Here is a 21,608-nt window from a genome sequence, read left to right on the forward strand (position 1 = left end):
ATTTTTAATGTTTCATTTTTTGTTATAAATAATTTTTTTTTAAAACTTCAAATTAAAATTTGTTTAAAAGTTTCTTGATTTTTTGGATAATAAAATTTCAAAAAATGCTTCAAATGAGTTGTTATTTTGAATATTTTAATTTTTTTAGAGATATTTATTTGGAACAATGTGAATAATATTATGTTAAATCTAGCAATTAATTTATAAGTTAATGAATGTGAAAATTAATCTTTTAATTTTTAGCAAATGAGTTAGTTTTAATAAAAAAAATGCATATTATTAAAAAAGGTTTGCACCATTAATCCTCCATGAAATATTGTCCGTATTATAAAGTGTTGGGAGTTATTATATGTACATGGGTAGAGCCCAATGGCAAATATAAGTCTACTAGGTGTCAAAATCTTACTTAAGCATTGCAAGGAGAAAATTGCTTTTCTGACATATGAAACTTCACACTGACACAAGTAAACCAATTCTTTATCAAACTCCAATTTCTTAAGAATCTAGCCCCCGCTCTCATATCTAATTATTAGTGATCAAAATTACTATTTTTAAAGAAACCCAAAATTACTATTTTCCGTGAAAAGCATGTCTTCAGTAGAGTTTAAAAGAGAGAACTATTGGAAGAGAGGAACAGGGCAAACCAATAATCTGAGCAAATTGCAAAGGGAAGAAGAAGAGGTTGTTGGGAGGAGATGAAAGAGAAGAGAGAAATTTAATTATTATTAATTAAAAAATGTTAGTTGGTGGCTGAAACACCAGTGCTCGTGTGTAAATTGTATACATATCAAAACTTTCTAGCGGTAGTTTACTACCGCTGACACCAGCGGCAGTTAACTGCTGTCGATTAGTCCAACGGTTGTTAACTACCGCTGGGGGCATTTAAGTATTTTACTTGTGTCATTGTGAAGTTTCATATGTCAGAAGGCAAATTATAGTTTGGACCACCAAATACATTGCTCCAACTTACACCACCTCAATATAAGTCATTGATATATTATAAATTTATTCTAACGGTCCGAATCTTATGATGAAAAAGTTGTTACAAAGTGTTATTTTAGTAGTGTAAGTTGGGGCATTCTATTTAGTGGTGTAAACTAAATGGCACCATGTCAGAAAAGCAATTTTCTTGCAAGGAACATGTAATTGTATCCAAGGCCCAAAGTATACAAGTGAAAAGAAAAATATCGGGTAAACGGATAAATTTTCGGGTCAAACATTTTACACTTGCACGATACAAAACACCAACGCCATTGCAGCTCTGAAACTAGAACCCGATAAACCCTAAACCTCAACACTCTCAAACCAAACACCACATTTTCAAATTTTCGATTTCAAATCCATGGCTGTTAGCGACGCTGATCAATCTCACAAAGCTCACAGTACTGTTACTGTTATTATTATGTAATTCAATGGTTAGTATAATTAGAGATGTGTTCGATTACGAGGAGTAGTTATAATTAAGAGGGGAGCTTTGGTGCAAGGATAAAGTTGTTGTCACGTGACTTTTCAAGTTCCGGAAACAACTTCTTGTGTAAAAAAACATGGCAAAATTGTGGGAGCTTTATTGCACCGTTTTTTTTTTTTTTTTGAGTAGTGATAGTTAGTTGTAGTTCCAGCTTCTCAGCTTCGGAAATAGCTTCCTGTATCTAATTCACGTGTGCATCATGGGTTTCTTTAAGTTCTTCAGTGAATATTTCGACTTCAGCTTTAGCTTCATCAACCTCTTTTTTGTTCCATTCAGGAACAAATGATTTAAAACAACACAAATAATAATTTTGTATAATCCTGTTTTTGCTTTTGCTTTTGTTTAATGACTATATTTCCCTTAGGTTGGATCAGCTTAGTTAAATAATGAAATTTTGTAGAACAGATATCTGTTCTATTTTAAGAGATGCAAAGCGCCAAGATAAACGAATCAAACTTAAGAGGAGGTAATCGTCATTTTTGTCTTTTTGGGTGTTGGATATGATATATTGACTAAATTTAATTACATTAATTAAAATGATGCAGGTGGTTATTAGGTTTACCTCTCACCACAAAGGAGGGGAAGAAGTTGAAAGAAATTTGCAAAACCGGGTGGTGAGTGCTTCATCTGTTAAATGATTTAGTCTTCAGGTTTCACCCTAATGAATTCTTTTTTCCTTTTTTCTTTTCTTGTCTACAGGTATTCACCCGAATCATTACTCAGACAAGATGATGTAGGTTTCCTTTATTGTATTATTATATTCCTAGAGTTACTTGCTTTGTTCTTTGTAGATTTGAAATATGAATGATCAATTGATAATCTAATAATCATTTCAGCTATTTTATGAGTCAGTGAGAACTCATGTTGAACGCGCCTTTGGAGCACACTATATTGAAAGTGAGAATTGTATCCCTCAGGATGATATGGATTTAAACCAAATACCAAACTTAAAAAGGTTCATATTATCATGCCTTGATAATTTGACTACCAAGGGTCTATACCTTCTTGCTATGATAGTTGGTGGTGACACAATCAAGTATGAAAGAACTCAAAGTAATTTGAAAAAGATTATCAAGAGTTCTCTTTCAAGCGTTCTGAGTAGCGAAAGAAACAAAGACCAACAACTGGAAACTCGCAAACAGCTTTTTCAACTTCTCAATAATCCTCAGAATTATCGACAAAGGTGTGAGCTTTTACCTGGATCTGAGTCACAATTTTATCATGCTGCTGTAGTGAAGGTGTTGTGTGGACTTGAAAAGCTACCATCCCAAACCTTGCTTGCAATGCGTAGAAGACTTAAAGGAATTAAAGCACCGATGCCTCAGCTGCAACCTTGCAAAAACGGATGGGGACGAAACCATCTAATCAGACAAGTGAATAATATCAGTAGAAAGATGCTTTCAGAACTTGATGGAGGAAATAAGCTACAAGAGCCATTAGCCAAAGCCATGTCAATAGCAGACTTCTCACTAAAACTGATAATTGGTTTTGGTAGCATGTTTTTAGAAGAATGTTATCAATTCTCGCCTGAAGTGAAATCCCTGCAGAGTGATATTATGAAAGCTATATTGTCTGTTGAGAAAAAGGAAGTAGTGCCATTGCCAGTGCTAAGAGAGTTACAGCTTCTCATAGAACCAAAGGCTACAGTAGTAAATAAGAGCTTACGGAAAACTTTTGTAAATCTTTTGACTGAATTTCTCTTTGAGTGCAGTGATATGGATAGCACTCCAAAGTCTCTATTGCAGATTCTAGATGTTATCAATAAGTGTTCCAATAAAAGCATGCATGATGTAACACTCCAGAAGAAGCATATTGAAGAAGAAGTTGACAGCATACTAAGTGTGAGTGCTCAGACAAATCAAATTATTCAAGACTTGTTGCCGGACTATGAATTTGACCAGGGCTTTACAGATGCGTATATGGAGGAGCAATCAGAAGACAGTGACAATGAAAGTGATAAGGATGAGGATGATAGTCAATGTTCTGAGAATAGTTTGCACTGCTCAGTTACACCCAGTGAATGCTTGAATAGTGATTCTGATAAGAACTGTGATACAATAAATTTGGAATCGAAAATGTGCAACACTCCATATAATAACCAATGCCAAGAAGAAATCACAGAGCAGTTTAGTACATCTATGTCTAGGAAAAACTGTGATTCTTCAGCTGTTTCACTTGACAAAGAACCAGATGAAAATATTGTCAAGAGGCATGAATTTCACGAATCTTACACTGAAGCTGCTCCAAGAGATGAATCCAACTTTTGTGAGGAGAAAAAACCCATACCCACCAAGTACAGCGGACACAAGAACCAATACCTTGCTGCCCAAGATGCTTGTGATAAGACATCTATGCTTGCATATAATCTCATAGGTCGTATGTTGGAAGAGTTTGCCATAGCTGAAGACCTAAACTTAGACTTGAGTAAGAGGTCATACCTCAACTGTGATAAGCAAAGTGAAGACATAAAAGGTACTGAAATTTTTTCCGTTACTGCTATGACCGCTACCACCAATTTATACAATTAAATATTGTTGTATGGTCATACTGGTACTACTTTAATATATTGTGAATGACAGTTAAGTAGTGTTTTGGTATAAATTTATTAATTAATACTTGTGCTGTCATCATTGATTATCTAACTTTATATCGTGCAGAAACAGAACAGTCATCATCTAAGAAGCGTAAAGGAGGTCCGCCTATTGTTCGAGTAATTGAGGAGCTTATTCCTTCCTTTCCAGAGAGGTATTTGTTACATTCCTCAATTATGGTAGCATACGAAGAAATGTTGTGTATAGCATGCATGATTCTGTCAAAAAAAATGCCATGATTTTATTTTTCTAAATAAGCTTTACTCATTTGCATATGTGGGAGCTCTAGTGCACCGGGTTGCCCTTTAAGCTTTACTCATTTGCATCTTTGTGAAGTACAACTTAGATGCGTAACAAAGATATTAGGTAGTTTTTTTTAGGCATATAAATACACACTAAACAAGCCATGTTTTTATATCTGAGTATGCGTAACTCTTGCTTTTGGACACTGCAGTGGCATGGAAAGACTGAAGATATTGATGGACTTGTGATAATAGGACTCAGGCTTTCAGGCTCAACCAGCGAAGAGCATTTTGAAATGGTTTTGCATTTTTGGATATAGTTCACCAAATTATGAGTTTTTACACTGTAATTTTATAAGTGTATAGTTTTTCAACGCTTCCATTAATTCCAAAATTTCATACTCCTTAGAGCAATTCTCTTCTGTTTTATAGTGGACAAAGCTTCAATTAATTTCAGGAGCGTCCGAATATTTTAGCGCCAATGATCTATATTGTTTGGATTCTAATTCATTGCATTAAGGAAATCTGGAATTTGACACAATCATGCAATTTGGACCATTTGATTAAGATCAGATGACTCCAATCCTACCATTTTTTTTTTTTACTGAGGCATAATGCCCAAAAATCATTTTGATTGGGCAACATTTGTTAAAAATTAGACTGAGCAACAGAACAAAAAATCGGATCCAAGCTGTGCTAATGTAATTACTTTTGGATAGAATGTGCAATAAATTTTTTATTCTTTCATTGATGATATTATTTTTGTATACATAGTTCAAAGTGTTTATTGATTTGAGATAGAGGTATTATTGTAAAAAAAACTACCAAACTCCCACTAGTGTTATAAAAAAGTATCGATAATAACATGTTCTTACGGAATAACAGTTCTTACATGTGACCGCCATCTCCACGTAAATAACCTTTATGTCAAATGTCAAATTATGTAGTACTCCCTCCGTCCCATCTTACTTGACCTAGTTGACTCTGTCACGTATGCCAATGCACAATTTTAAACTTAAATTTCTTTAATAATCTACTAGAAAAAATTACGAAAATTTGATATTTTGAAAATATTAATCGAGACGAATCTAACAACATCTTATATGCTATATTTTGTTTTTATATATTAATAGAAAAATAGAGTCAAAACATGTTACATGAATAGTGCAAATATTCTAAATAGGTCAAGTAATATGGGACGGAGGGAGTAATACATAAGAATCAACTCTACACAAGAATATGTATAATAATTCCTTGGAGATGAAAAAATTACGAAAATTTGATATTTTGAAAATATTAATCGAGACGAATCTAACAACATCTTATATGCTATATTTTGTTTTTATATATTAATAGAAAAATAGAGTCAAAACATGTTACATGAATAGTGCAAATATTCTAAATAGGTCAAGTAATATAGGACGGAGGGAGTAATACATAAGAATCAACTCTACACAAGAATATGTATAATAATTCCTTGGAGATGATGACAAACTAATCAAACCAAATCAATGGAAAGATAATTAAGTTGTTCCATATGAGACGCGAACATTGGATTCTCTGTAGTGTTTGCAGATGAAATAATGTCATTGAAAAAAATGAAAGCATAAAGTATTAAATGTAAAAATTAGAAGAGATAAAGTGTTTAATGGTATTGATGCGTGACACCGCAAAATGTAGAAATTTCCCCTTCAGGAAATCCATTCCTGAAATCTTACTCTCTCTCTTTTTTTTTTTTAAGGGGTCTTACAAAAAACTAAAGCAGTGATGAAAATCACAGCAGGATGGAAGGCAAACTTAAATGCTTCATATCTTAAAAAATAAAGATTTGCTTAGTTTAGGTAATAGTAAAATAATTTACAAAATATTTATTTGTATTTAATATAATTTAAAATTAATTTGAGAAAATTCCTTTTGTCTCTAGAAAGCCAAATGATTAGCAGCTGAAACTTACTTATCTTATTCCTAATCACACCTTCCTTATTCCTTTGTTTGGCAAGGGGGAAGAAGTATGGAATCAAGTCTAAAGAAATTGTTAACACATGATCATATTTTTTCATGAAAGTTGAAATATATACCGACTGAGAGCAAAGCATTCAAAGCTATATACGTGGTTATTTATTACTGATGATTCCATGTGAAACTCTATTCTATCTTCTAAAAAAGTAAAAACAGCTACTCCAAAGAAGCTTGACCTTACTCCAACCTACCTTATTTGAGGATTGAAGGACTACAATATATATTTAACACAATGAAAACACACGCCACGTGCACTATCTTCACTGTAAATGAAATTTTGCATCTCTCATATATGGATTGAAAGGAAATTCCATCCACTTTGAATGGTTTTAGAATCTGATGTTTGTTGAAGCAATACTTCAAGTGTAGCATTGAAAGCCATGCATCATTTCATATATTGTGACATGTCTGAGAAGGGAGAAGAATCAACTGTCACTGCCGCCATGTATATTGCGAACGAGCAACTTCACACAATGCGTACCAATATCACTCAAAACTTCTACACATTCCTTCAAATCTGAGTCATTCACCAACATCACCCATTCCTCTTCATCATCAAGATACTTGAGTTGGAAAGAACCATTTTGTAACTTAAACCTTTTTGCAACTTCTTCATAGAGTTGAAAACAGCCTACAGATGGATCGAACTTGAAACGAATAGTGTCTCCTCTATAGTTAGCTTTGACACCGAATTTCGATTCACTATCGACACAAATTGATTTGACTTTCGAGTGCTTCTGATTCTCAATGCTTTGAGATCCTGATGAACTTCCATTCACCATTGAGCCAGAGGCATTCGATGAATCGGTCATATTTGGGGAACTTCCATTCACCATTGAATTGCAGAACTGGTACTATTCCTTTTTTATATTTGGGGATGCCTATTGGTGGCGATTGTAGGAAACTAATTTTTTGGAAACCTGTGCTTGATTGTATTACTGCCCGTCTGTCGTCGTGGAATAATAAATTCTTGTCGTTTGTTGGCCGCCTGGTTCTTCTGAAGTATGTCCTGTCCTCTCTTCCGGTTTACTTTCTTTCCTTCTTCAAGGCACCTACAGGTATAATTTCCTCTATCGAATCTATATTTAAAAAAAAAATTGGGGGGGTTGTGAGGTATCTAAAAAAATTGCTTGGATAAAATGGGATTCTATTTGTTTACCTGTGGATCGTGGTGGCTTGGGGGTTCGGAGGTTAAGGGAATTTAATATATCTTTGTTAGGGAAGTGGTGTTGGAGGCTGTTGGTTGATAAGGAAGGGTTGTGGTACCATGTTTTAAAGACTAGGTATGGGGAGGTAGGTGGTCGGATTCAGGTAGGGGGCAGAAATGATTCAGGGTGGTGGAGGATGATGTGTCACGTTAGAGAAGGGGTAGGAACAGGAGTTGGGAGTTGGTTTGATGATAATTATAGGCGGGTGGTAGGTAACGGTCGTAACACTTTCTTTTGGACTGACAATTGGCTGGATGGAGTTCCTTTACATATTCTGTTCAGCCGCCTATATGAGTTGTCGGTGCATAAGGAATGTTCGGTGGAGGATATGGCGAGAATGGGGTGGGAGGAAGGTGGAGCTGGGTGGAGATGGCGACGTCGGTTGTTGGCTTGGGAGGAGGATAGTTTGAGGGAGTGCGTGAATTTATTGAATAACGTTATTTTGCAGGAAAATTTACAGGACCATTGGCGTTGGTTGCTTGATCCTGTTCATGGCTACTCGGTTAGTGGGACTTACCGTTTCCTAACATCTTTAGAGGATCAGGTGGCTGTTGCTACAGACACAGACGTGTGGCACAAATTGGTTCCTACAAAAGTTTTTCTTTTCGCGTGGCGTCTCTTGAAAGATAGAATTCCGACAAGGTCAAATTTGGCGCGTCGACATGTTCTCCAATCTAACGACACTTTGTGTGTTGGAGGATGTGGCTTCATTGAGACGGCGGAGCATCTTGTTTTAGGTTGTCAATTGTTTGGGAAAGTTTGGTATTTACTATGTCGCTGGCTTGGTATTTCTTATGTTCTTCCAGGTTCGGTTGCGGATCACTTCTACCAGTTTACTCATTTGGCGGGTATGTCACGAGCTTCATATTCTTATCTTAAGGTTATTTGGCTTGCCTGTGTATGGGCAATATGGAAGGAGAGAAATAACTATATATTCAAAAATGCGGCATTTGATCCTTACAATATTGTCGAAAAGGTGAAGTTGAATTCTTTTTTATGGCTTTCGTCAAGTTTTGTAACAATGGCGTTTGGTTTTTATGATTGGTGGAGGCACCCACTTCTATGTATAGGTGCCGTCTAATTTTTATTTATTTTTTAGTTGACGGTGACATTTGTTTGCGTCAGTCACCTAGCTTCTGTAACAGACTTTGAATGATTCATCGCTTTTAGCACACCTTGTGCTGGGTGAATCACTCTTCTTTTGAGCAATATATTCCATTTTGATTTGTTCAAAAAAAAAAAAACTTTATGAGAATCTTTTATACTTAGGAATACAAAGAAATGTATATTTGTTATCATTTAGTTTCCGAGAATCTACAAATATAATAAGGGGTAATAGTATTTTGCTCCCTGGATGTGTAACGAGTAGTCACAACAGTCCCTCAATGTATCAAAATTTTAAAATAGTCAATGATTGTGCAATTTGTTAGTCAAAATAGTCTCTGACATTAAAACGTTTCGTTAATATTGCCATATTAGTCCTTCAATCAGTGACGGATCCAGAAATTTTAACAAGAGGGGTCAAAATCTTTTTATGATAAAGATTTATATAAAAATATGTGGATGCAAGTGATAAAAGTATGCCATCATTATCGTTAAGAAAAATTGGAGATTTAAAAAATTATATCATTGTATATTTAAAATTTGAATACACCTTAAAATCAAAAAATTATAAGCATGTTTTCATATTTTGAAAATGTTTAACATTCTTTTATTTTCAACATTATTAAATATATCACTTACTGAACAATCATTCGATTTATTCAATTTACTAGCTGTGTATGGGATCAAAAATGACGTCATCACAAAAAGAAATTACTAGTATGAAAATGTTGTATGTCTTATTCAATTTACTAGCTGTGTATGGGATCAAAAATGACGTCATCACAAAAAGAAATTACTAGTATGAAAATGTTGTACTATGTCTTATAGACCGGTCTTTAGTTCCCAAGGCAATTTTACACGAAAGGCCATCCAGATTTCCAAAATATACAGTAGAAAGTAACAAATATAATATTACTACCTTCGGTCATATTTACAAGAGAAAGTTGATTTTTTAGATACATTGAATAATGCATATATCAAGTCAAAAACCTAAACCAAATACATAAATTATTTAATGTATCTAAAAATAAATAGTTTGTTTTTTAGTGTAATTTTATAGGACCGGGGTCAATGTAACATTTAAAGTGGGGTCAACACATCAAAATGTTAAGTTACTCTTTTATTTTTTGAAGAGATGTGGGGTCAGCTGACCCCAATATGGACTATGTAGATCCGTGTCTGCCTTTAATATACTTATTTATTGTCATATCAATCCTTATAAGTACTTATTTATTGTCAATTCAGTCTTTATATGAAAAGAGTTATTGTGAGCATTGAGGAATTATTTTAGTGTCAAAGACTATTTTGACTAAAGTGCACAATTAGGAAATATTTTAGAATTTTGATACATTGAGGGACTACTGTGACTACTCGTTACACATTCAAGGACTAAAATGACTATTACCCAGTATAATAACTTGAAACAAATACACCTTAATAAAAAAATGAAATACATCTTTATTAGGTTTAATTGTATTTATCTTTAACAAGTTAAAATGGAATATATATTACGAATAACAGAGGCTCCTCATTAGCACAAGGCGTGCCAAAAATGATCTCAAAGTATACAACGGATCAGACCACAAATAGAGCAAAACCATAAACGAATTAGCCGATGTCCAAACAAACAAACGGGCTCGACCACCACATATGACAATTTATACGAACATTAATGTTAGTATTAACCTTCATCCATCTAAAAGAATGAGACTTAACTTTATCTAACAACTAATGAATGATACTTTTCTTGTTCTTGAAAATTCTATTGTTTCTTTCATTCCATAATACCCACATGCAGCAAAGCCAAACAGACTGTAAAAAAGAATGATGAACTCGCGCACCACCTGAAGATCAAACAAACTGAAAATAATCTTATTGTTAAAAATCAAACTTTTTGGTCACTCTATTTTAATATTTGTTGTAATTTTAGTCTCAACCCATGTTTTTGCCCTAAAAATTGTAATTTTTGTCAAAAAAAAGGTGGTTTATTATCACTTTTTAGATTGGTCCCATATTAAATGGGGTAAATGGAGCTGATGGTAAATGGAGCATACATGTACTCCATATACATACATATGTGTGAGCAGACACACATACATATAAATTCACCCTTATAAATTGATTATCGTATATGAAACCCACATGATAGAGTAATATTTATTTAAATTTTTAACAATCAAGTTTAGTGGGTTGAAAAATATGTGTCGAAAAGTTTATTGGTAACTCTTGAATTGAACCTCCATTCTTCTTGTTTTTTTTTTTTTTTAATAATGAACCTCAATTACACCATAAAACTATATACTAGTAATATTTTTAGGTATAGTTGTTAACCTTGTAAAAAAAGATATAATTATTAACCTTTTAAAAATCATATTTTTAAATTCATTTTCATTGTCAAGTGTTTCTTTTCCCTTTTGAATCATCATAATAACAATATTTTATAATAATTTCATTGAAATAAATATCAAATGTCACTTTTAAGTAAATTTATTTTAATTTTGATAATAATAGTAAAAATATTGTCAATGTGTAAACTTGTACGTAACGTTTAACAGATTCCGTACGTGAGTGTATATAATTACTGTTTTTTTACAGCATATAGTTACTGATTTATTGAATCGAAAAATCATGATGTTACTAATTTTAAACTCTTTCATGTAACTTTCCTGTGTCATGTGCAGGGGCGGATGTATGTTGGAGCTATGTGGGACTATAGCTCCACATGATTTTTCCTATAATTTTTTTTTTATAGGATGAAGAAATTTTTTCCCGTGCTTTCTAGAGACAACGGCTAATCAAGAATCATCGAATAGTATGTCAGCGCTTTGTTTTGGTTAGGGACCTGCTGTTTGAAGCAATAGTATGCTTGGTTGGGTTTTAGTGTACTGTCAAAGTTTTTTTGGTTGCTGTTATATTTTTGCCACTAAGTATAATTTAGCTTCAGGTCTAGTTGGGAGGTGGGTTGTTTTGGTTTGGCATTTTGCGGCTCCAAGGGTTTTTGATTGTTTACTGTGTTCCGCCTATATACGGCATGCACCAGATTTTTGTCCCTTTTCGCTTTATCCGCGAGTGGTACGGTTTTAGTATAACTCGACGTGAATAAATTTTGCTGATTCTAAAAAAAAAAAATAGTTTGCATTGTTGTTTTTTTTGAAATTTTAGCTCCACATGTACCTAAAGCCTGGATCCGCCCCTGGTCATGTGTCATGTAATTTTCCTTGCCAACGACGTGGAATACTTTGAGTTTATGCATTTTGCAAATTTGGAAGTGTGTACAAACTAGTATATAAAAACGAATTTGATATCCCTATGGATTTGCCTAAATATAAAAGGAGTCTTACATGTTAATGTTAGTTTTAATAGACTATAGTATTTAAAAGATGGGTGTTATTTGAACAACCATTTATTTGACAATTTATGGGACAACCATAATTTACAAAGAAAAAGTAGTTATTTGCACGAAAACCAAAGTAATGGAGAGATAAAGTAAAAAGTAATGTGAGTATGAGAGAGAAAGTTGTCACAAATTGGATGTTCAAATATCATTTCTCTATTTAAAAACGAATTTGATATCCCTATCAACAACAACTAATAAATCAACAACGACAAACTTTGTGCATGATAAAGTACAAATTACAAAATTTAACTAGTTTTGAAGAGTATATACACCCAAACCAAATAGTTCCCGACAAACTGATTTTTTTAAGGTACAAACCGTGTGTACCAATTTTGTATCAATCTTGTATAGAACGACGATGTTAGAATACGAGTGAATAGGTACGGTGTTAGATTAATTTGACTCAAACTAATCTCTCCTTTTTACAAATTAACATATAGCCTGTTTGAAACACTTTCCAAAAACTCTTTTTTAGTTTTTAAAAACTTGAAAATTAAAAACTTATTTGTTAAACTATTTTTAAAATTACAGTTTTAGAAACTGTTTTGAATTTTTTAGTTTTGGGGACTAAAAAACTAAAACATGTAGAATGATAATCATTGTGAGAAGAGGACTTATATATTTTAAAAACTAAAAACAAAAACTATTTCAAACAGACATCTCTAAAACTCCTCTAACATTATAAAATGTCATTTGAAAACATCTTTAAAATTGCAAAATTAGACATTCGAGACAATTATGTCATGCGTTAATTGAGGATGTCACATTACACCTTACGACACACTAGTTCATTAGACACTAATTTACATATAGATTAGTTCCGATCATAGAAACAAATTTGTAATTATGAAATCATTATTACTGACAAATTAGTTCTTGTGAGACTTAGAATAGTTTTTTTTTTTTTTTTTTACAATATAGATTAGTTCTTAAGAGACCTAAATTAGATAAAGAAATTTGTCTATGATGAGGGTTACATATTTAGTTAACGCGTCAAGTCATAATCTTTAACGATACAAATTAACGGAGAGACTTATTTTTCGGACACTTTATGGTTTCACGGATGTACTTGCCAATTTGTAAAAGACCAATATACCTACAATTTCGAGGAATAGTTTTCCCATTTACTCGTTAGAATACATTAGTCCCTTGTTTATTTCCATTTAGTAAAAACTGTCAATTTTATCATATTGTACCGTTAACATGCAGAGTTGTCCATTAGTTACAGAGTATTGTAATTGTTAAAAAAAAACGTGTAATTAGAAAAGACAATCTGCTTCATGTGGTAACTAATAACTATAAAGATCAATATTGTAGTGTTAAAAAATATGTTAGTTTGGAAAGGTTGTCATTACATTTTCTGGGACATATTTCCGATTTTGGTGTTTAGTTTATAACAGTAATAAAACTCTTTCATCCCAAATCACTATCATTTCTGCATAAAGAGCAGAGTACAAAGACTTGTACAGCTATCATTTAATTGATAATCACAAGTATTATAAACTATAATTTTGAAACATCATTCCAAAAGTATTTTCCTTCTTTCCAAGTACATTCAACAGTGATAATTTTCAACCTAAAAAAATGATGATTAGCACTGGAATTTTACACAGAATGGAAATTCTACATTAGAAATATAAACATGCTGCCAAAAAGCTTACACCGGGGCTTGCCAGGAAAACCGTTCAAACCTTCAAAACATATCAGATGATATATTTATGCAATGCTGGTGATGATTTTACAAACTTATCTTTTAGACCTCACCAATTAAGATGCCCATATCTCGTTGGCTGGAGGAGGAGGCTGAACCCAGTGTCCTGGTATGCGACTGCACAAAGTTGCAAGGAACATGGAAAAAAAAAAAATCATATACTCGAATATTTTATTTTTCATTTTTTACACTAACTCTAAAAATAAAATCTTTGCGTAAGAAGTTTCATTTTTTTAATTTTTTACCTTCCTCCCGGTCGAATATAGGCATCCCATCCTCTTCTAACCTGCATGAGATTATTCAGCAGTCAATGGACTTAGGATTAGGAAGAACATGTTATTAAACTAATACTCCCTCCGTTTCAAAATGAGTGTCGTTTTAGGTGTTTACACACATATTAAGAAATGCAATGATTAAAAGAAAGAGAATGGTTATTTTACCAAATTATCCTTATTAACTATTGGTTAGTTTTAAAAGTAATACTTTGGAAGTAGTGTGCAGAATATTAATTGGAGGGTATAATTGAAAAGAAAAAGTTATTATTGCATTGGAAACTGAAAGCGACATTCATTTTGAAACAAATTTTTTTGGCTAAAGCGACACTCATTTTGAAACGGAGGGAGTAATAATAATAAAAAAAAAAGTGGCACATCAGATAAGTATATCTGTTGCTCAAAATAAAAGTCAAGTAAAACTGCCTTCGTGCACAGTTACGTGCCACCAATATGAATTCTAAAGAAACAAAAAGATAGTGTTTTTTTAGCAAAAGCTGTAGAACTTGATTAAAAAAAGTAGTTAAAATTACCTCGATCAATGTGCCCATGTCATTGTTGCTTCCATGATAATAATGATAGAACTCAATCGGTAAATTGGCCAAAGGATCATAAGCTCCTCCATAGTTCTGTCCTTCGGATGCTATGTTACTAGATTTCTTCTCATCAGTTGCATCTAATCCCTCTTCGGCTACACTATGGACTATTTGCCTGTTGTTCTCCTTAATCTGACTTTCATCATTGCTTTCTTTCGAAAGTTTCCCTTGGTTCTGCATGGCTTTACTGGATTCCTCGGCAGTTGCAATTGCATCTTTAGCAGCATCTGTTTCAGCTGCAGCCAAAGCTTCACGCTCCTCTTCTTCCACGGCAGCCTGAACTTTCTCAAAAAATTTATCATCTTCCTCTGGGAGAAAATGGCCTGCGTGTATGAAACTTACATATATGAATATTATAAATTTCTGCATACTTAAATTGTAAACTTACTAAAACAATTCAATTAAGAAAGTAAATGAAACCATCAAATTAAAAATGTATGGTTTCTAGTTGATAATTACTAAATTTTGTAAAGGTATTTCTCATGATACATTTATAAAATGAATAGTTATCCAGCTATAATCAAAATGCCAGACATTGGAACTTGAACTCAAACATTCACATCACAAATATGATCAACCATAAACCTGCATTCAGAATCGGAACTATGAATTTAAGGTAACAAACTATTATAAGAAGTACAAAAGATAAATGTGGCAACAAGGGAGAAGAAAACAAAGCCAAGCAAAACAATAAAAATTGAGTAAATAATATGCTATATAATCACAATAAAACTAACTAGAAGCAGAGTAATTTGCTTCTATATATACCTTGTTTTTTCAACTTTTGCATCCTTATGGAGCGTAATTCTTTAAGTTTCTCCTCCATCAAGAGCAACTCGAGCTGTGATATAACAAAATGCAAGAGAATCACATCAGTTGATACACAAAATGATAAAATATAGATTGTTGTGATTGATATCGACTAAAGAAATGTATAGCTATATCCATATGGTAGATAGAACAGAATATAAGATCAAGTTCTTCAGAGTTCATGGAAACCATAAAATAGAAATGATTTACCATCACTTGTACAAAAATTTACCTCTGACTCTTTTTTCAATAGCAAAATAATATATATACAAGGCTTAAATAGGTCTTTAGTCCCTGCAAATATAGGCCATTTGAATTTTAGTCCCTCAACTTACTAATCCTTCCAAACTGCCACTGCAAATATTAATAATTTTAATTTTAGTCCTAATTATGTTTTTTTGTTGAGGTGGAGTCATTAACGACGTGGCACGTGATGAGTCAGCAAATAACACGTAAATTGACCTCTTTGCACTTAATGTTGGTTAGATGCCACATCAGTAATCAAACGTGATTAGGACTAAAATTAAAATGATTAATATTTGCAGTGGCAGTTTGGAAGGATTAGTAAGTTCAGGGACTAAAATTCCAATGACCTATATTTGCAGGGACTAAAGACCTATTTAAGCCTATATATAAACAAAATAAAGTCAAAAGTGCAAAAGTGCTAGAGTACCAAAAGTACCCTGCTACCCCAAAGGCAAAACAAAAGGAAATAAATTTACCTCAGACTCTAATTTCTTCTTCTCTTCTTTGACTTTAAGCTCTGCAATTTCGTTCATCTTTTTTACCTGCATATAGACATGTTTCAGACTTTACTAAGACTTGTATTGCAAACTGATTTAACGGCTAAATTACTAATATATTTGTAAGCAAAATCCTGAACATAATAAATCAGCACGACCCTTCCCCGTTTCCCTCTATGGAGATTGGAGACAGTAAAGAAAACAGTGACCAAAAGTTTGAAATAATGAAGAAAATGGCACAACAAGTAATATGAAGCAATTTGTAGAGATGATTAGTTGGAATTATAGTGAACTAAAGCCTTTCAACTAGCTCCACTCTTTATCAGGAATAATATGCGCATTTTTTTGAATGGCAAATGTTAATAATTAGTGGTCAGATTAGTTTTTTCTCCTTTGTCTGGGTTCGAACCCAGGACCTCCAACTCCAAGTTTAGCATAATTAACTAATCAATCAGGTTTATTTAAGCACCAAATCTTGAAAAAAGTCAGACACAGTATTTGTATATCTGAATTTGTAAACTTATTCGTTTGACAAAAATTGAAAACAGTGTTGACATAATCTTTCAAATAGCCTTTGGCAAAAACAATTATCAATATCAGTCAATATAAATGTAGGCTTAGATTGCAAAATTTCAATACCTTGATACTTGCAATTTCCTTGGCAATCTCCCTAGCCCTCCATTCATCAGCCTCTCGGTCAATTTGATCAAATTGCTCGTGCTCCTAGAGTTTTTAACAAAGCAACTAAATAAAAGTCATCAGTTTTAGACAATAGCTACAGTAAAGAGGAAAGAAAAAGTCTCGCAAAGCAAAGTGACCTTTGCCAGCATTTCTGCAATACGCTTCCTTTTTTTCTTCCTCCAGAGTTTATTCCGTTTAGACTTGTGCACTTTATTCGTAAACTTGGCCACTGCTGATTTCTCTTCCCATGGACTTGCTTCATCCGCAACATATCTGAATGGCTCCAGCTGAGCTTTTAGTTTTAACATTAAGGAATTTGCTTCTTCAACAGCCATTGCTTCTTGGGTTTCTATAATAACCCCTCTGTCCTCTAGACACTTCATAAAACTTAAAAGATTTTCGTTTGAGCCATGAGTTACATCTTCTAAAGGCCCTTTACTCTCTTTGATCATCTTCAACATCTCTAGTTCCTTTTGCCTACAGAAAGTACATCAAACTATAATATAGCATGTACCAAACACAATGAGTGTTTATACTGGCTTATTTTGTGCTGAGAAAAGCTTTCAATCATAATTTAACCGAGAGAGATTTAAGCTGAAAAGCAACTTTTACGTGGATAGATTACAATTTAAACAAAAAAACATGTACTAAGTTGAAATAAGAACAACATACATTCCCTTTACAAGATTTAGAGTATCTTGCAATTCCCTGAACCGATCACAGACATTTCTGGTCTCCCAAAAGGAACTTGACTTTCGTGGTTCGGGTGGTAATATTGGAAGCTGCATAGGTTCAAGAAAAGGTTGTGGTGGCGGCGGAGGTGCAGACTGAAAAGGAACTGGATTCATTGATAGCACTGTGTACAGTGTAAATCAGGTATCCTGAAAAACAAAACTACAAGAATAGGAACAAGAGTCAATACCACTAAACAATAAAAGAATAAATACAATTGATTTGTCGAAACAAAAAGTGGAAATATTAACATATTTAAAATCCTCAAAATCTGCATTTAAGCAAATCATAATTTATGCATTGTGAGTGGTATTAATCTCATTCTTAATCTTAATTGTTGTTTTCTATTTTGGAGGTGTTTTTTTTTCCTTTAATAAGATTAAAAACTCTGGATTCCTCTTCTTCTTCTTGGAAACAAACAGACCTCTTCCATCGCCTGTCTCCCACTCCTCGTCGCTGCTCAATTGATAATTGCTCCGTATATAGGGGTAAGTTCATTCGCATTCTTTTTTATGATTTAGCTTGCTGCTCTGCTGGTGTTATTATGTTTTCAATTACTTCTGTAAATCAAATTCAATTAGGGACTGCTCATGACCATTCTTCTTCGGTTTAAGTTTTTGAAGCATTTTTAGTGTAGTTTAAGATTGAGTTACTTCGTTTCTGTCCCGTTTCTAGCCTGAGTTTTGGATATTTGTTGAAGGATATACTGTAATGGTTCTCAAAATTGAGAGTGAAATAGAATGGATAATTGCAATTGATTATTAATTCGAATGTAAAATTGATAGATTAGAACTCAATTAAAATTGATAGAAGAAATTACTCTACTAGAGAGTACCAAAGGGAAAGAGGAGAGTCAGAGACTTTCATCATTTTTCTTCATGCCTTTGCTTCCAATCATTGGTCCCTTTTATATAAGGTTAAGAGAATATTTTCTTGTTATTTTTATTCCCTTAATTATTGGATCAAGTGACGTATGTCCTATCTCTCTCACAATTTTAGTGACCTCACTTTGATGACATGACTTTCCTTCCATTTGGATCATAACATATACATACTGATGCTGTTGTTCTCAATCACACTAAGGCAATGCCAACTATGTAGGTTCTGTTATGACATATTTGTTGTCAATATTTCTTGCATTAGCTGAGCTATTTCCTCTTCCAAAGCTCGGGGGATATCCATGTTTTCTGTAACATGACCAGCCCTACCACAAAAAGAGCATTGCCTGACTTTGTTCCCATCTATATGTAATGAAATTTGGTGGATTAGAAACAAGAGATGATTTGAGGGGAGTGATATTCCTTGTGCTGTCAGTTGCTACAATAATGCCTTAAAAGCTGTACACTGCTACAATCGTGCAGAATTTCAAATTTTGCAGATGCAAAACCAACAGGTATCACCCAAACAGTAACATCAGATGGTGTCTTCGATCCTACAAACTAAATGTTGACGTTGCGGGCCCTTCGGAGAATGGAAAATGAGGCCTCTCGGCGGTGATAAGAGATGCTGATGGGTTTGTGGCAGCAGCTGGTTGTTGGTATATGCCGATTCTACCTGACTCCGATGTTGCAGAAGCAATGGCATTGTTGAAAGGCTTACAGTTTGCAAAGGATCTATCTATTATTCTTGAATGTACGGGCAGAGTCAGATTCAAGGAATGTGATTACGGCAATTGAAGACGAGCTTCATGTATCGACCTATTTAGGATCAATTGTAAATGAGTGCATCAAACTAAGTCCTAGCTTTAATTCGTGTGGCTAACCAAGCTGCGCATTACTTAGCAAAATTTGGTCTTTCATCCAATTTGGACTTTGTTTGGATCGAAGAAACTCCATCTTGTATTTCAACGATTGTGGCTTTTGATTTATTGCCTCAACCGGTTTAATGAAATTGGTTTCATTTAAAAAAAAAATTCCTTTCTTTTTCTCTAGATGATAAATTTCAGGAAGTTAAATACATAACTTTCATTAGTGGCATTAATGCAGACTAAACATGAATAGGGTTGAGATATCCGAGCAGGTTCTATCGTGCTTTGCTTCCGAAATTCCTTTTATTTCTTGATTCATCAATCAATTGCTGTTTTCCTTCAATCAGTCGTTGATTTTCTTCAATCAAGTGTCAAATTTCTTCAATTAAGAATCAATTTCTTCTTGATTCTTCAACCAATCACTGAATTTCTTCAATCAAGGGTCAAATTTCTTGATTTTCTTTTCTTCAAAATGGTTCGTACAATTGCTTCAACCTCGAATCCGCAACCAGATACCGATTCGATCTACTATGTTCATCCCGATGATGGTCCCAACATAGTAGTCCCTAATTGAACATCACCGGGATGAACATAGTAGATCGAATCAGTATCTGGTTGCGGATTCGAGGTTGAAGCAATTGTGCGAACCATTGCTTCGAATCGGTATCTGGTTGCGGATTCGAGGTTGAAGCAATTGTACGAGACAAAGGAAGCACACTAAAAAATATAAAAGCCTAGACACATAGATCAATGCATATGTGTGTGTGTGTGTGTGTGTGTGTGTGTGTGTGTGTGTGTGTGTGTGTGAAGACTCCTAATAGAGTTGATACCGGTTCCAGTGATTAGGATAGTGGCCAAGTGCACCACAGAGAACCCAATAGGCTAAGGTGCCAAAATCTAATAATTCATTTCATTAACATGCCATTAGAAACATATTGAAAAGATCAAGGAATTGTGTTATATACAAATTTAGAAAAAAAATTTCTTCAAAAATGCTAAATCAGTGTAATAGAGGTACTCACAACAATTTTTTCCCTCAAAACCGTATTAATTAATAGAAAGAAAAAGACTAATTTTATTCAAACAAAATATACATGCCTAAAATATGAAATGGAGTTGAGACTTTGTTATAGTTAAATTTGCAATTAAAAAGAAAATTGGCAGATTTAAAAACAAGACAAAGAAAGGAATTTTTCATTAAAAAAATATGTCACTAATTTTTTTTACACATTTAGATATAAATGTGAGATTTTTGTTTTTATTGACAAGAAATGAGACTTTGCTATAGATAAGTTTATCATATGTTTTTTAAGATAGACAAGATGGTAAAAAAGACTTTATATTTGCTGCTAATACCTTATACCATCTTTTTCCCTTACAGATCTCATCTCTGCATGTGGAGGTCCCAAGTTTCAATCGGAGGAGAAAGTAAGATGTTCGTCGATGCCTTCGAGCTCCAGCGACGGTACTGAAACATTAGAAAAAGATATCATAAGAGATAGAAAGAGGAATGTGAAATAATGTAATCGGAAAATTAAATACTCACCGGTGACAGTGTCTAGGTTTCAAATAGAGTACTCAACGGGTCGGAAATGGAGTTTTGGGTGGCGAAGGTTTGTAAGATAAGTTCACGATTTTGGAAAACGAATGGCATAGAAGTATAGATCGGAAAGAGAGGATGAAGATGGTGTTAATCTTAAAAATAAATTATATTCATTCATTCAAATTGATTATGTACATCGATACAATACAAATTTAAAATCGCTAAAAATTAAAATGCAAACTAGGGGGTAGCAAAAATACTTATGCCCACGGGTATTCGCGGATAAAATCTATCACGGGCACGGGGTGGGTAGTTAAATAGGTATCTACAAGTATAATAAACGGGTCTTTGACTACACATTATTATACGGATACAAACACAGATTTGATTGTACCCTTATATACTCACGAGTATCCATACCCAATAATAAATTAAGTAAATTGCTAAAATATCCTTATATATATATATATATATATATATATATATATATATATATATATACTGATATCCTTTTATTTCAGGAATCGGGAAGTCAAATGAAGTTATTGAAATTTGGAATGCATATGAAATTTAGATGTTTATTCAGATGTTTTTATGCTTTTATTTTACTTCAAAAATTTGTATGGATTATGTAAGAATCATTAATTTTTTATGGATTATGTATGATTGATGAAATTTTGAATGTATTATGTATGGATGTTTAAAAGTTGAAGTTATTCTTTGTACCAAAAATAAATAAATTCA

At 33.3% G+C, this 21,608-nt stretch overlaps 3 protein-coding genes across 7 annotated transcripts; 2 read left to right on the forward strand and 1 right to left on the reverse strand.

Annotated features, from left to right (window-relative positions):
• The first annotated feature begins 1,269 nt into the window (after positions 1-1,269).
• On the forward strand, positions 1,270-4,783 carry LOC146958383 (uncharacterized). The gene is made up of 7 exons (XM_085739888.1): positions 1,270-1,415; positions 1,833-1,934; positions 2,014-2,082; positions 2,168-2,201; positions 2,305-3,940; positions 4,126-4,213; positions 4,514-4,783. Exons 2-7 carry the CDS (start codon positions 1,855-1,857, stop codon positions 4,548-4,550), a joined length of 1,944 nt encoding a protein of 647 aa, XP_085596014.1. The 5' UTR covers positions 1,270-1,415; positions 1,833-1,854; the 3' UTR covers positions 4,551-4,783.
• A 2,641-nt stretch (positions 4,784-7,424) lies between these two features.
• LOC146958384 (uncharacterized) lies at positions 7,425-8,936 on the forward strand. Its single transcript, XM_085739868.1, has one exon. It carries the CDS (start codon positions 7,665-7,667, stop codon positions 8,607-8,609), a length of 945 nt encoding a protein of 314 aa, XP_085595994.1. The 5' UTR covers positions 7,425-7,664; the 3' UTR covers positions 8,610-8,936.
• Positions 8,937-13,461: 4,525 nt separating this feature from the next.
• Positions 13,462-21,041, reverse strand: LOC146958385 (U11/U12 small nuclear ribonucleoprotein 59 kDa protein-like). Of its 5 annotated transcripts, XR_015024624.1 has the most exons (11): positions 20,868-21,041; positions 20,678-20,789; positions 17,515-17,736; positions 16,980-17,319; positions 16,801-16,884; positions 16,141-16,206; positions 15,377-15,449; positions 14,546-14,931; positions 13,986-14,026; positions 13,691-13,857; positions 13,462-13,605 (listed from the first exon to the last, which is right to left on the reverse strand). XR_015024624.1 is itself a non-coding variant. In XM_085739890.1 (10 exons), exons 3-10 carry the CDS (start codon positions 17,688-17,690, stop codon positions 13,797-13,799), a joined length of 1,212 nt encoding a protein of 403 aa, XP_085596016.1. In that variant the 5' UTR covers positions 17,691-17,736; positions 20,678-20,789; positions 20,868-21,041; the 3' UTR covers positions 13,462-13,796. The 5 variants fall into 5 exon arrangements, 3 of the variants coding, with proteins under 3 accessions (XP_085596016.1, XP_085596015.1, XP_085596017.1); XR_015024625.1 differs by lacking the exon at positions 16,801-16,884; XM_085739890.1 differs by having other exon boundaries at positions 13,462-13,857; positions 14,546-14,916.
• Positions 21,042-21,608: the final 567 nt, after the last annotated feature.

Source organism: Medicago sativa, chromosome 1 (assembly GCF_051527215.1).
Source record: "Medicago sativa cultivar Bolivia chromosome 1, Bolivia_mono, whole genome shotgun sequence".
Taxonomy (NCBI): domain Eukaryota; kingdom Viridiplantae; phylum Streptophyta; class Magnoliopsida; order Fabales; family Fabaceae; genus Medicago; species Medicago sativa.

Bases quoted from the DNA above. Each gene is read 5' to 3' on its own strand.
- LOC146958383 (XM_085739888.1), top strand. From the start codon at position 1,855: ATGAAATTTTGTAGAACAGATATCTGTTCTATTTTAAGAGATGCAAAG. The intron at 2,083-2,167 runs GTGAGTGCTTCA...TCTTGTCTACAG, and splicing joins GAAATTTGCAAAACCGGGTG to GTATTCACCCGAATCATTAC. The intron at 3,941-4,125 runs GTACTGAAATTT...TATATCGTGCAG, and splicing joins GCAAAGTGAAGACATAAAAG to AAACAGAACAGTCATCATCT.
- LOC146958384 (XM_085739868.1), top strand. From the start codon at position 7,665: ATGATGTGTCACGTTAGAGAAGGGGTAGGAACAGGAGTTGGGAGTTGG.
- LOC146958385 (XM_085739889.1), bottom strand. From the start codon at position 17,690: ATGAATCCAGTTCCTTTTCAGTCTGCACCTCCGCCGCCACCACAACCT. The intron at 16,885-16,979 runs GTCACTTTGCTT...TAAAAACTCTAG, and splicing joins TTGCAGAAATGCTGGCAAAG to GAGCACGAGCAATTTGATCA. The intron at 13,858-13,985 runs GTAAAAAATTAA...AACTTTGTGCAG, and splicing joins TATATTCGACCGGGAGGAAG to TCGCATACCAGGACACTGGG.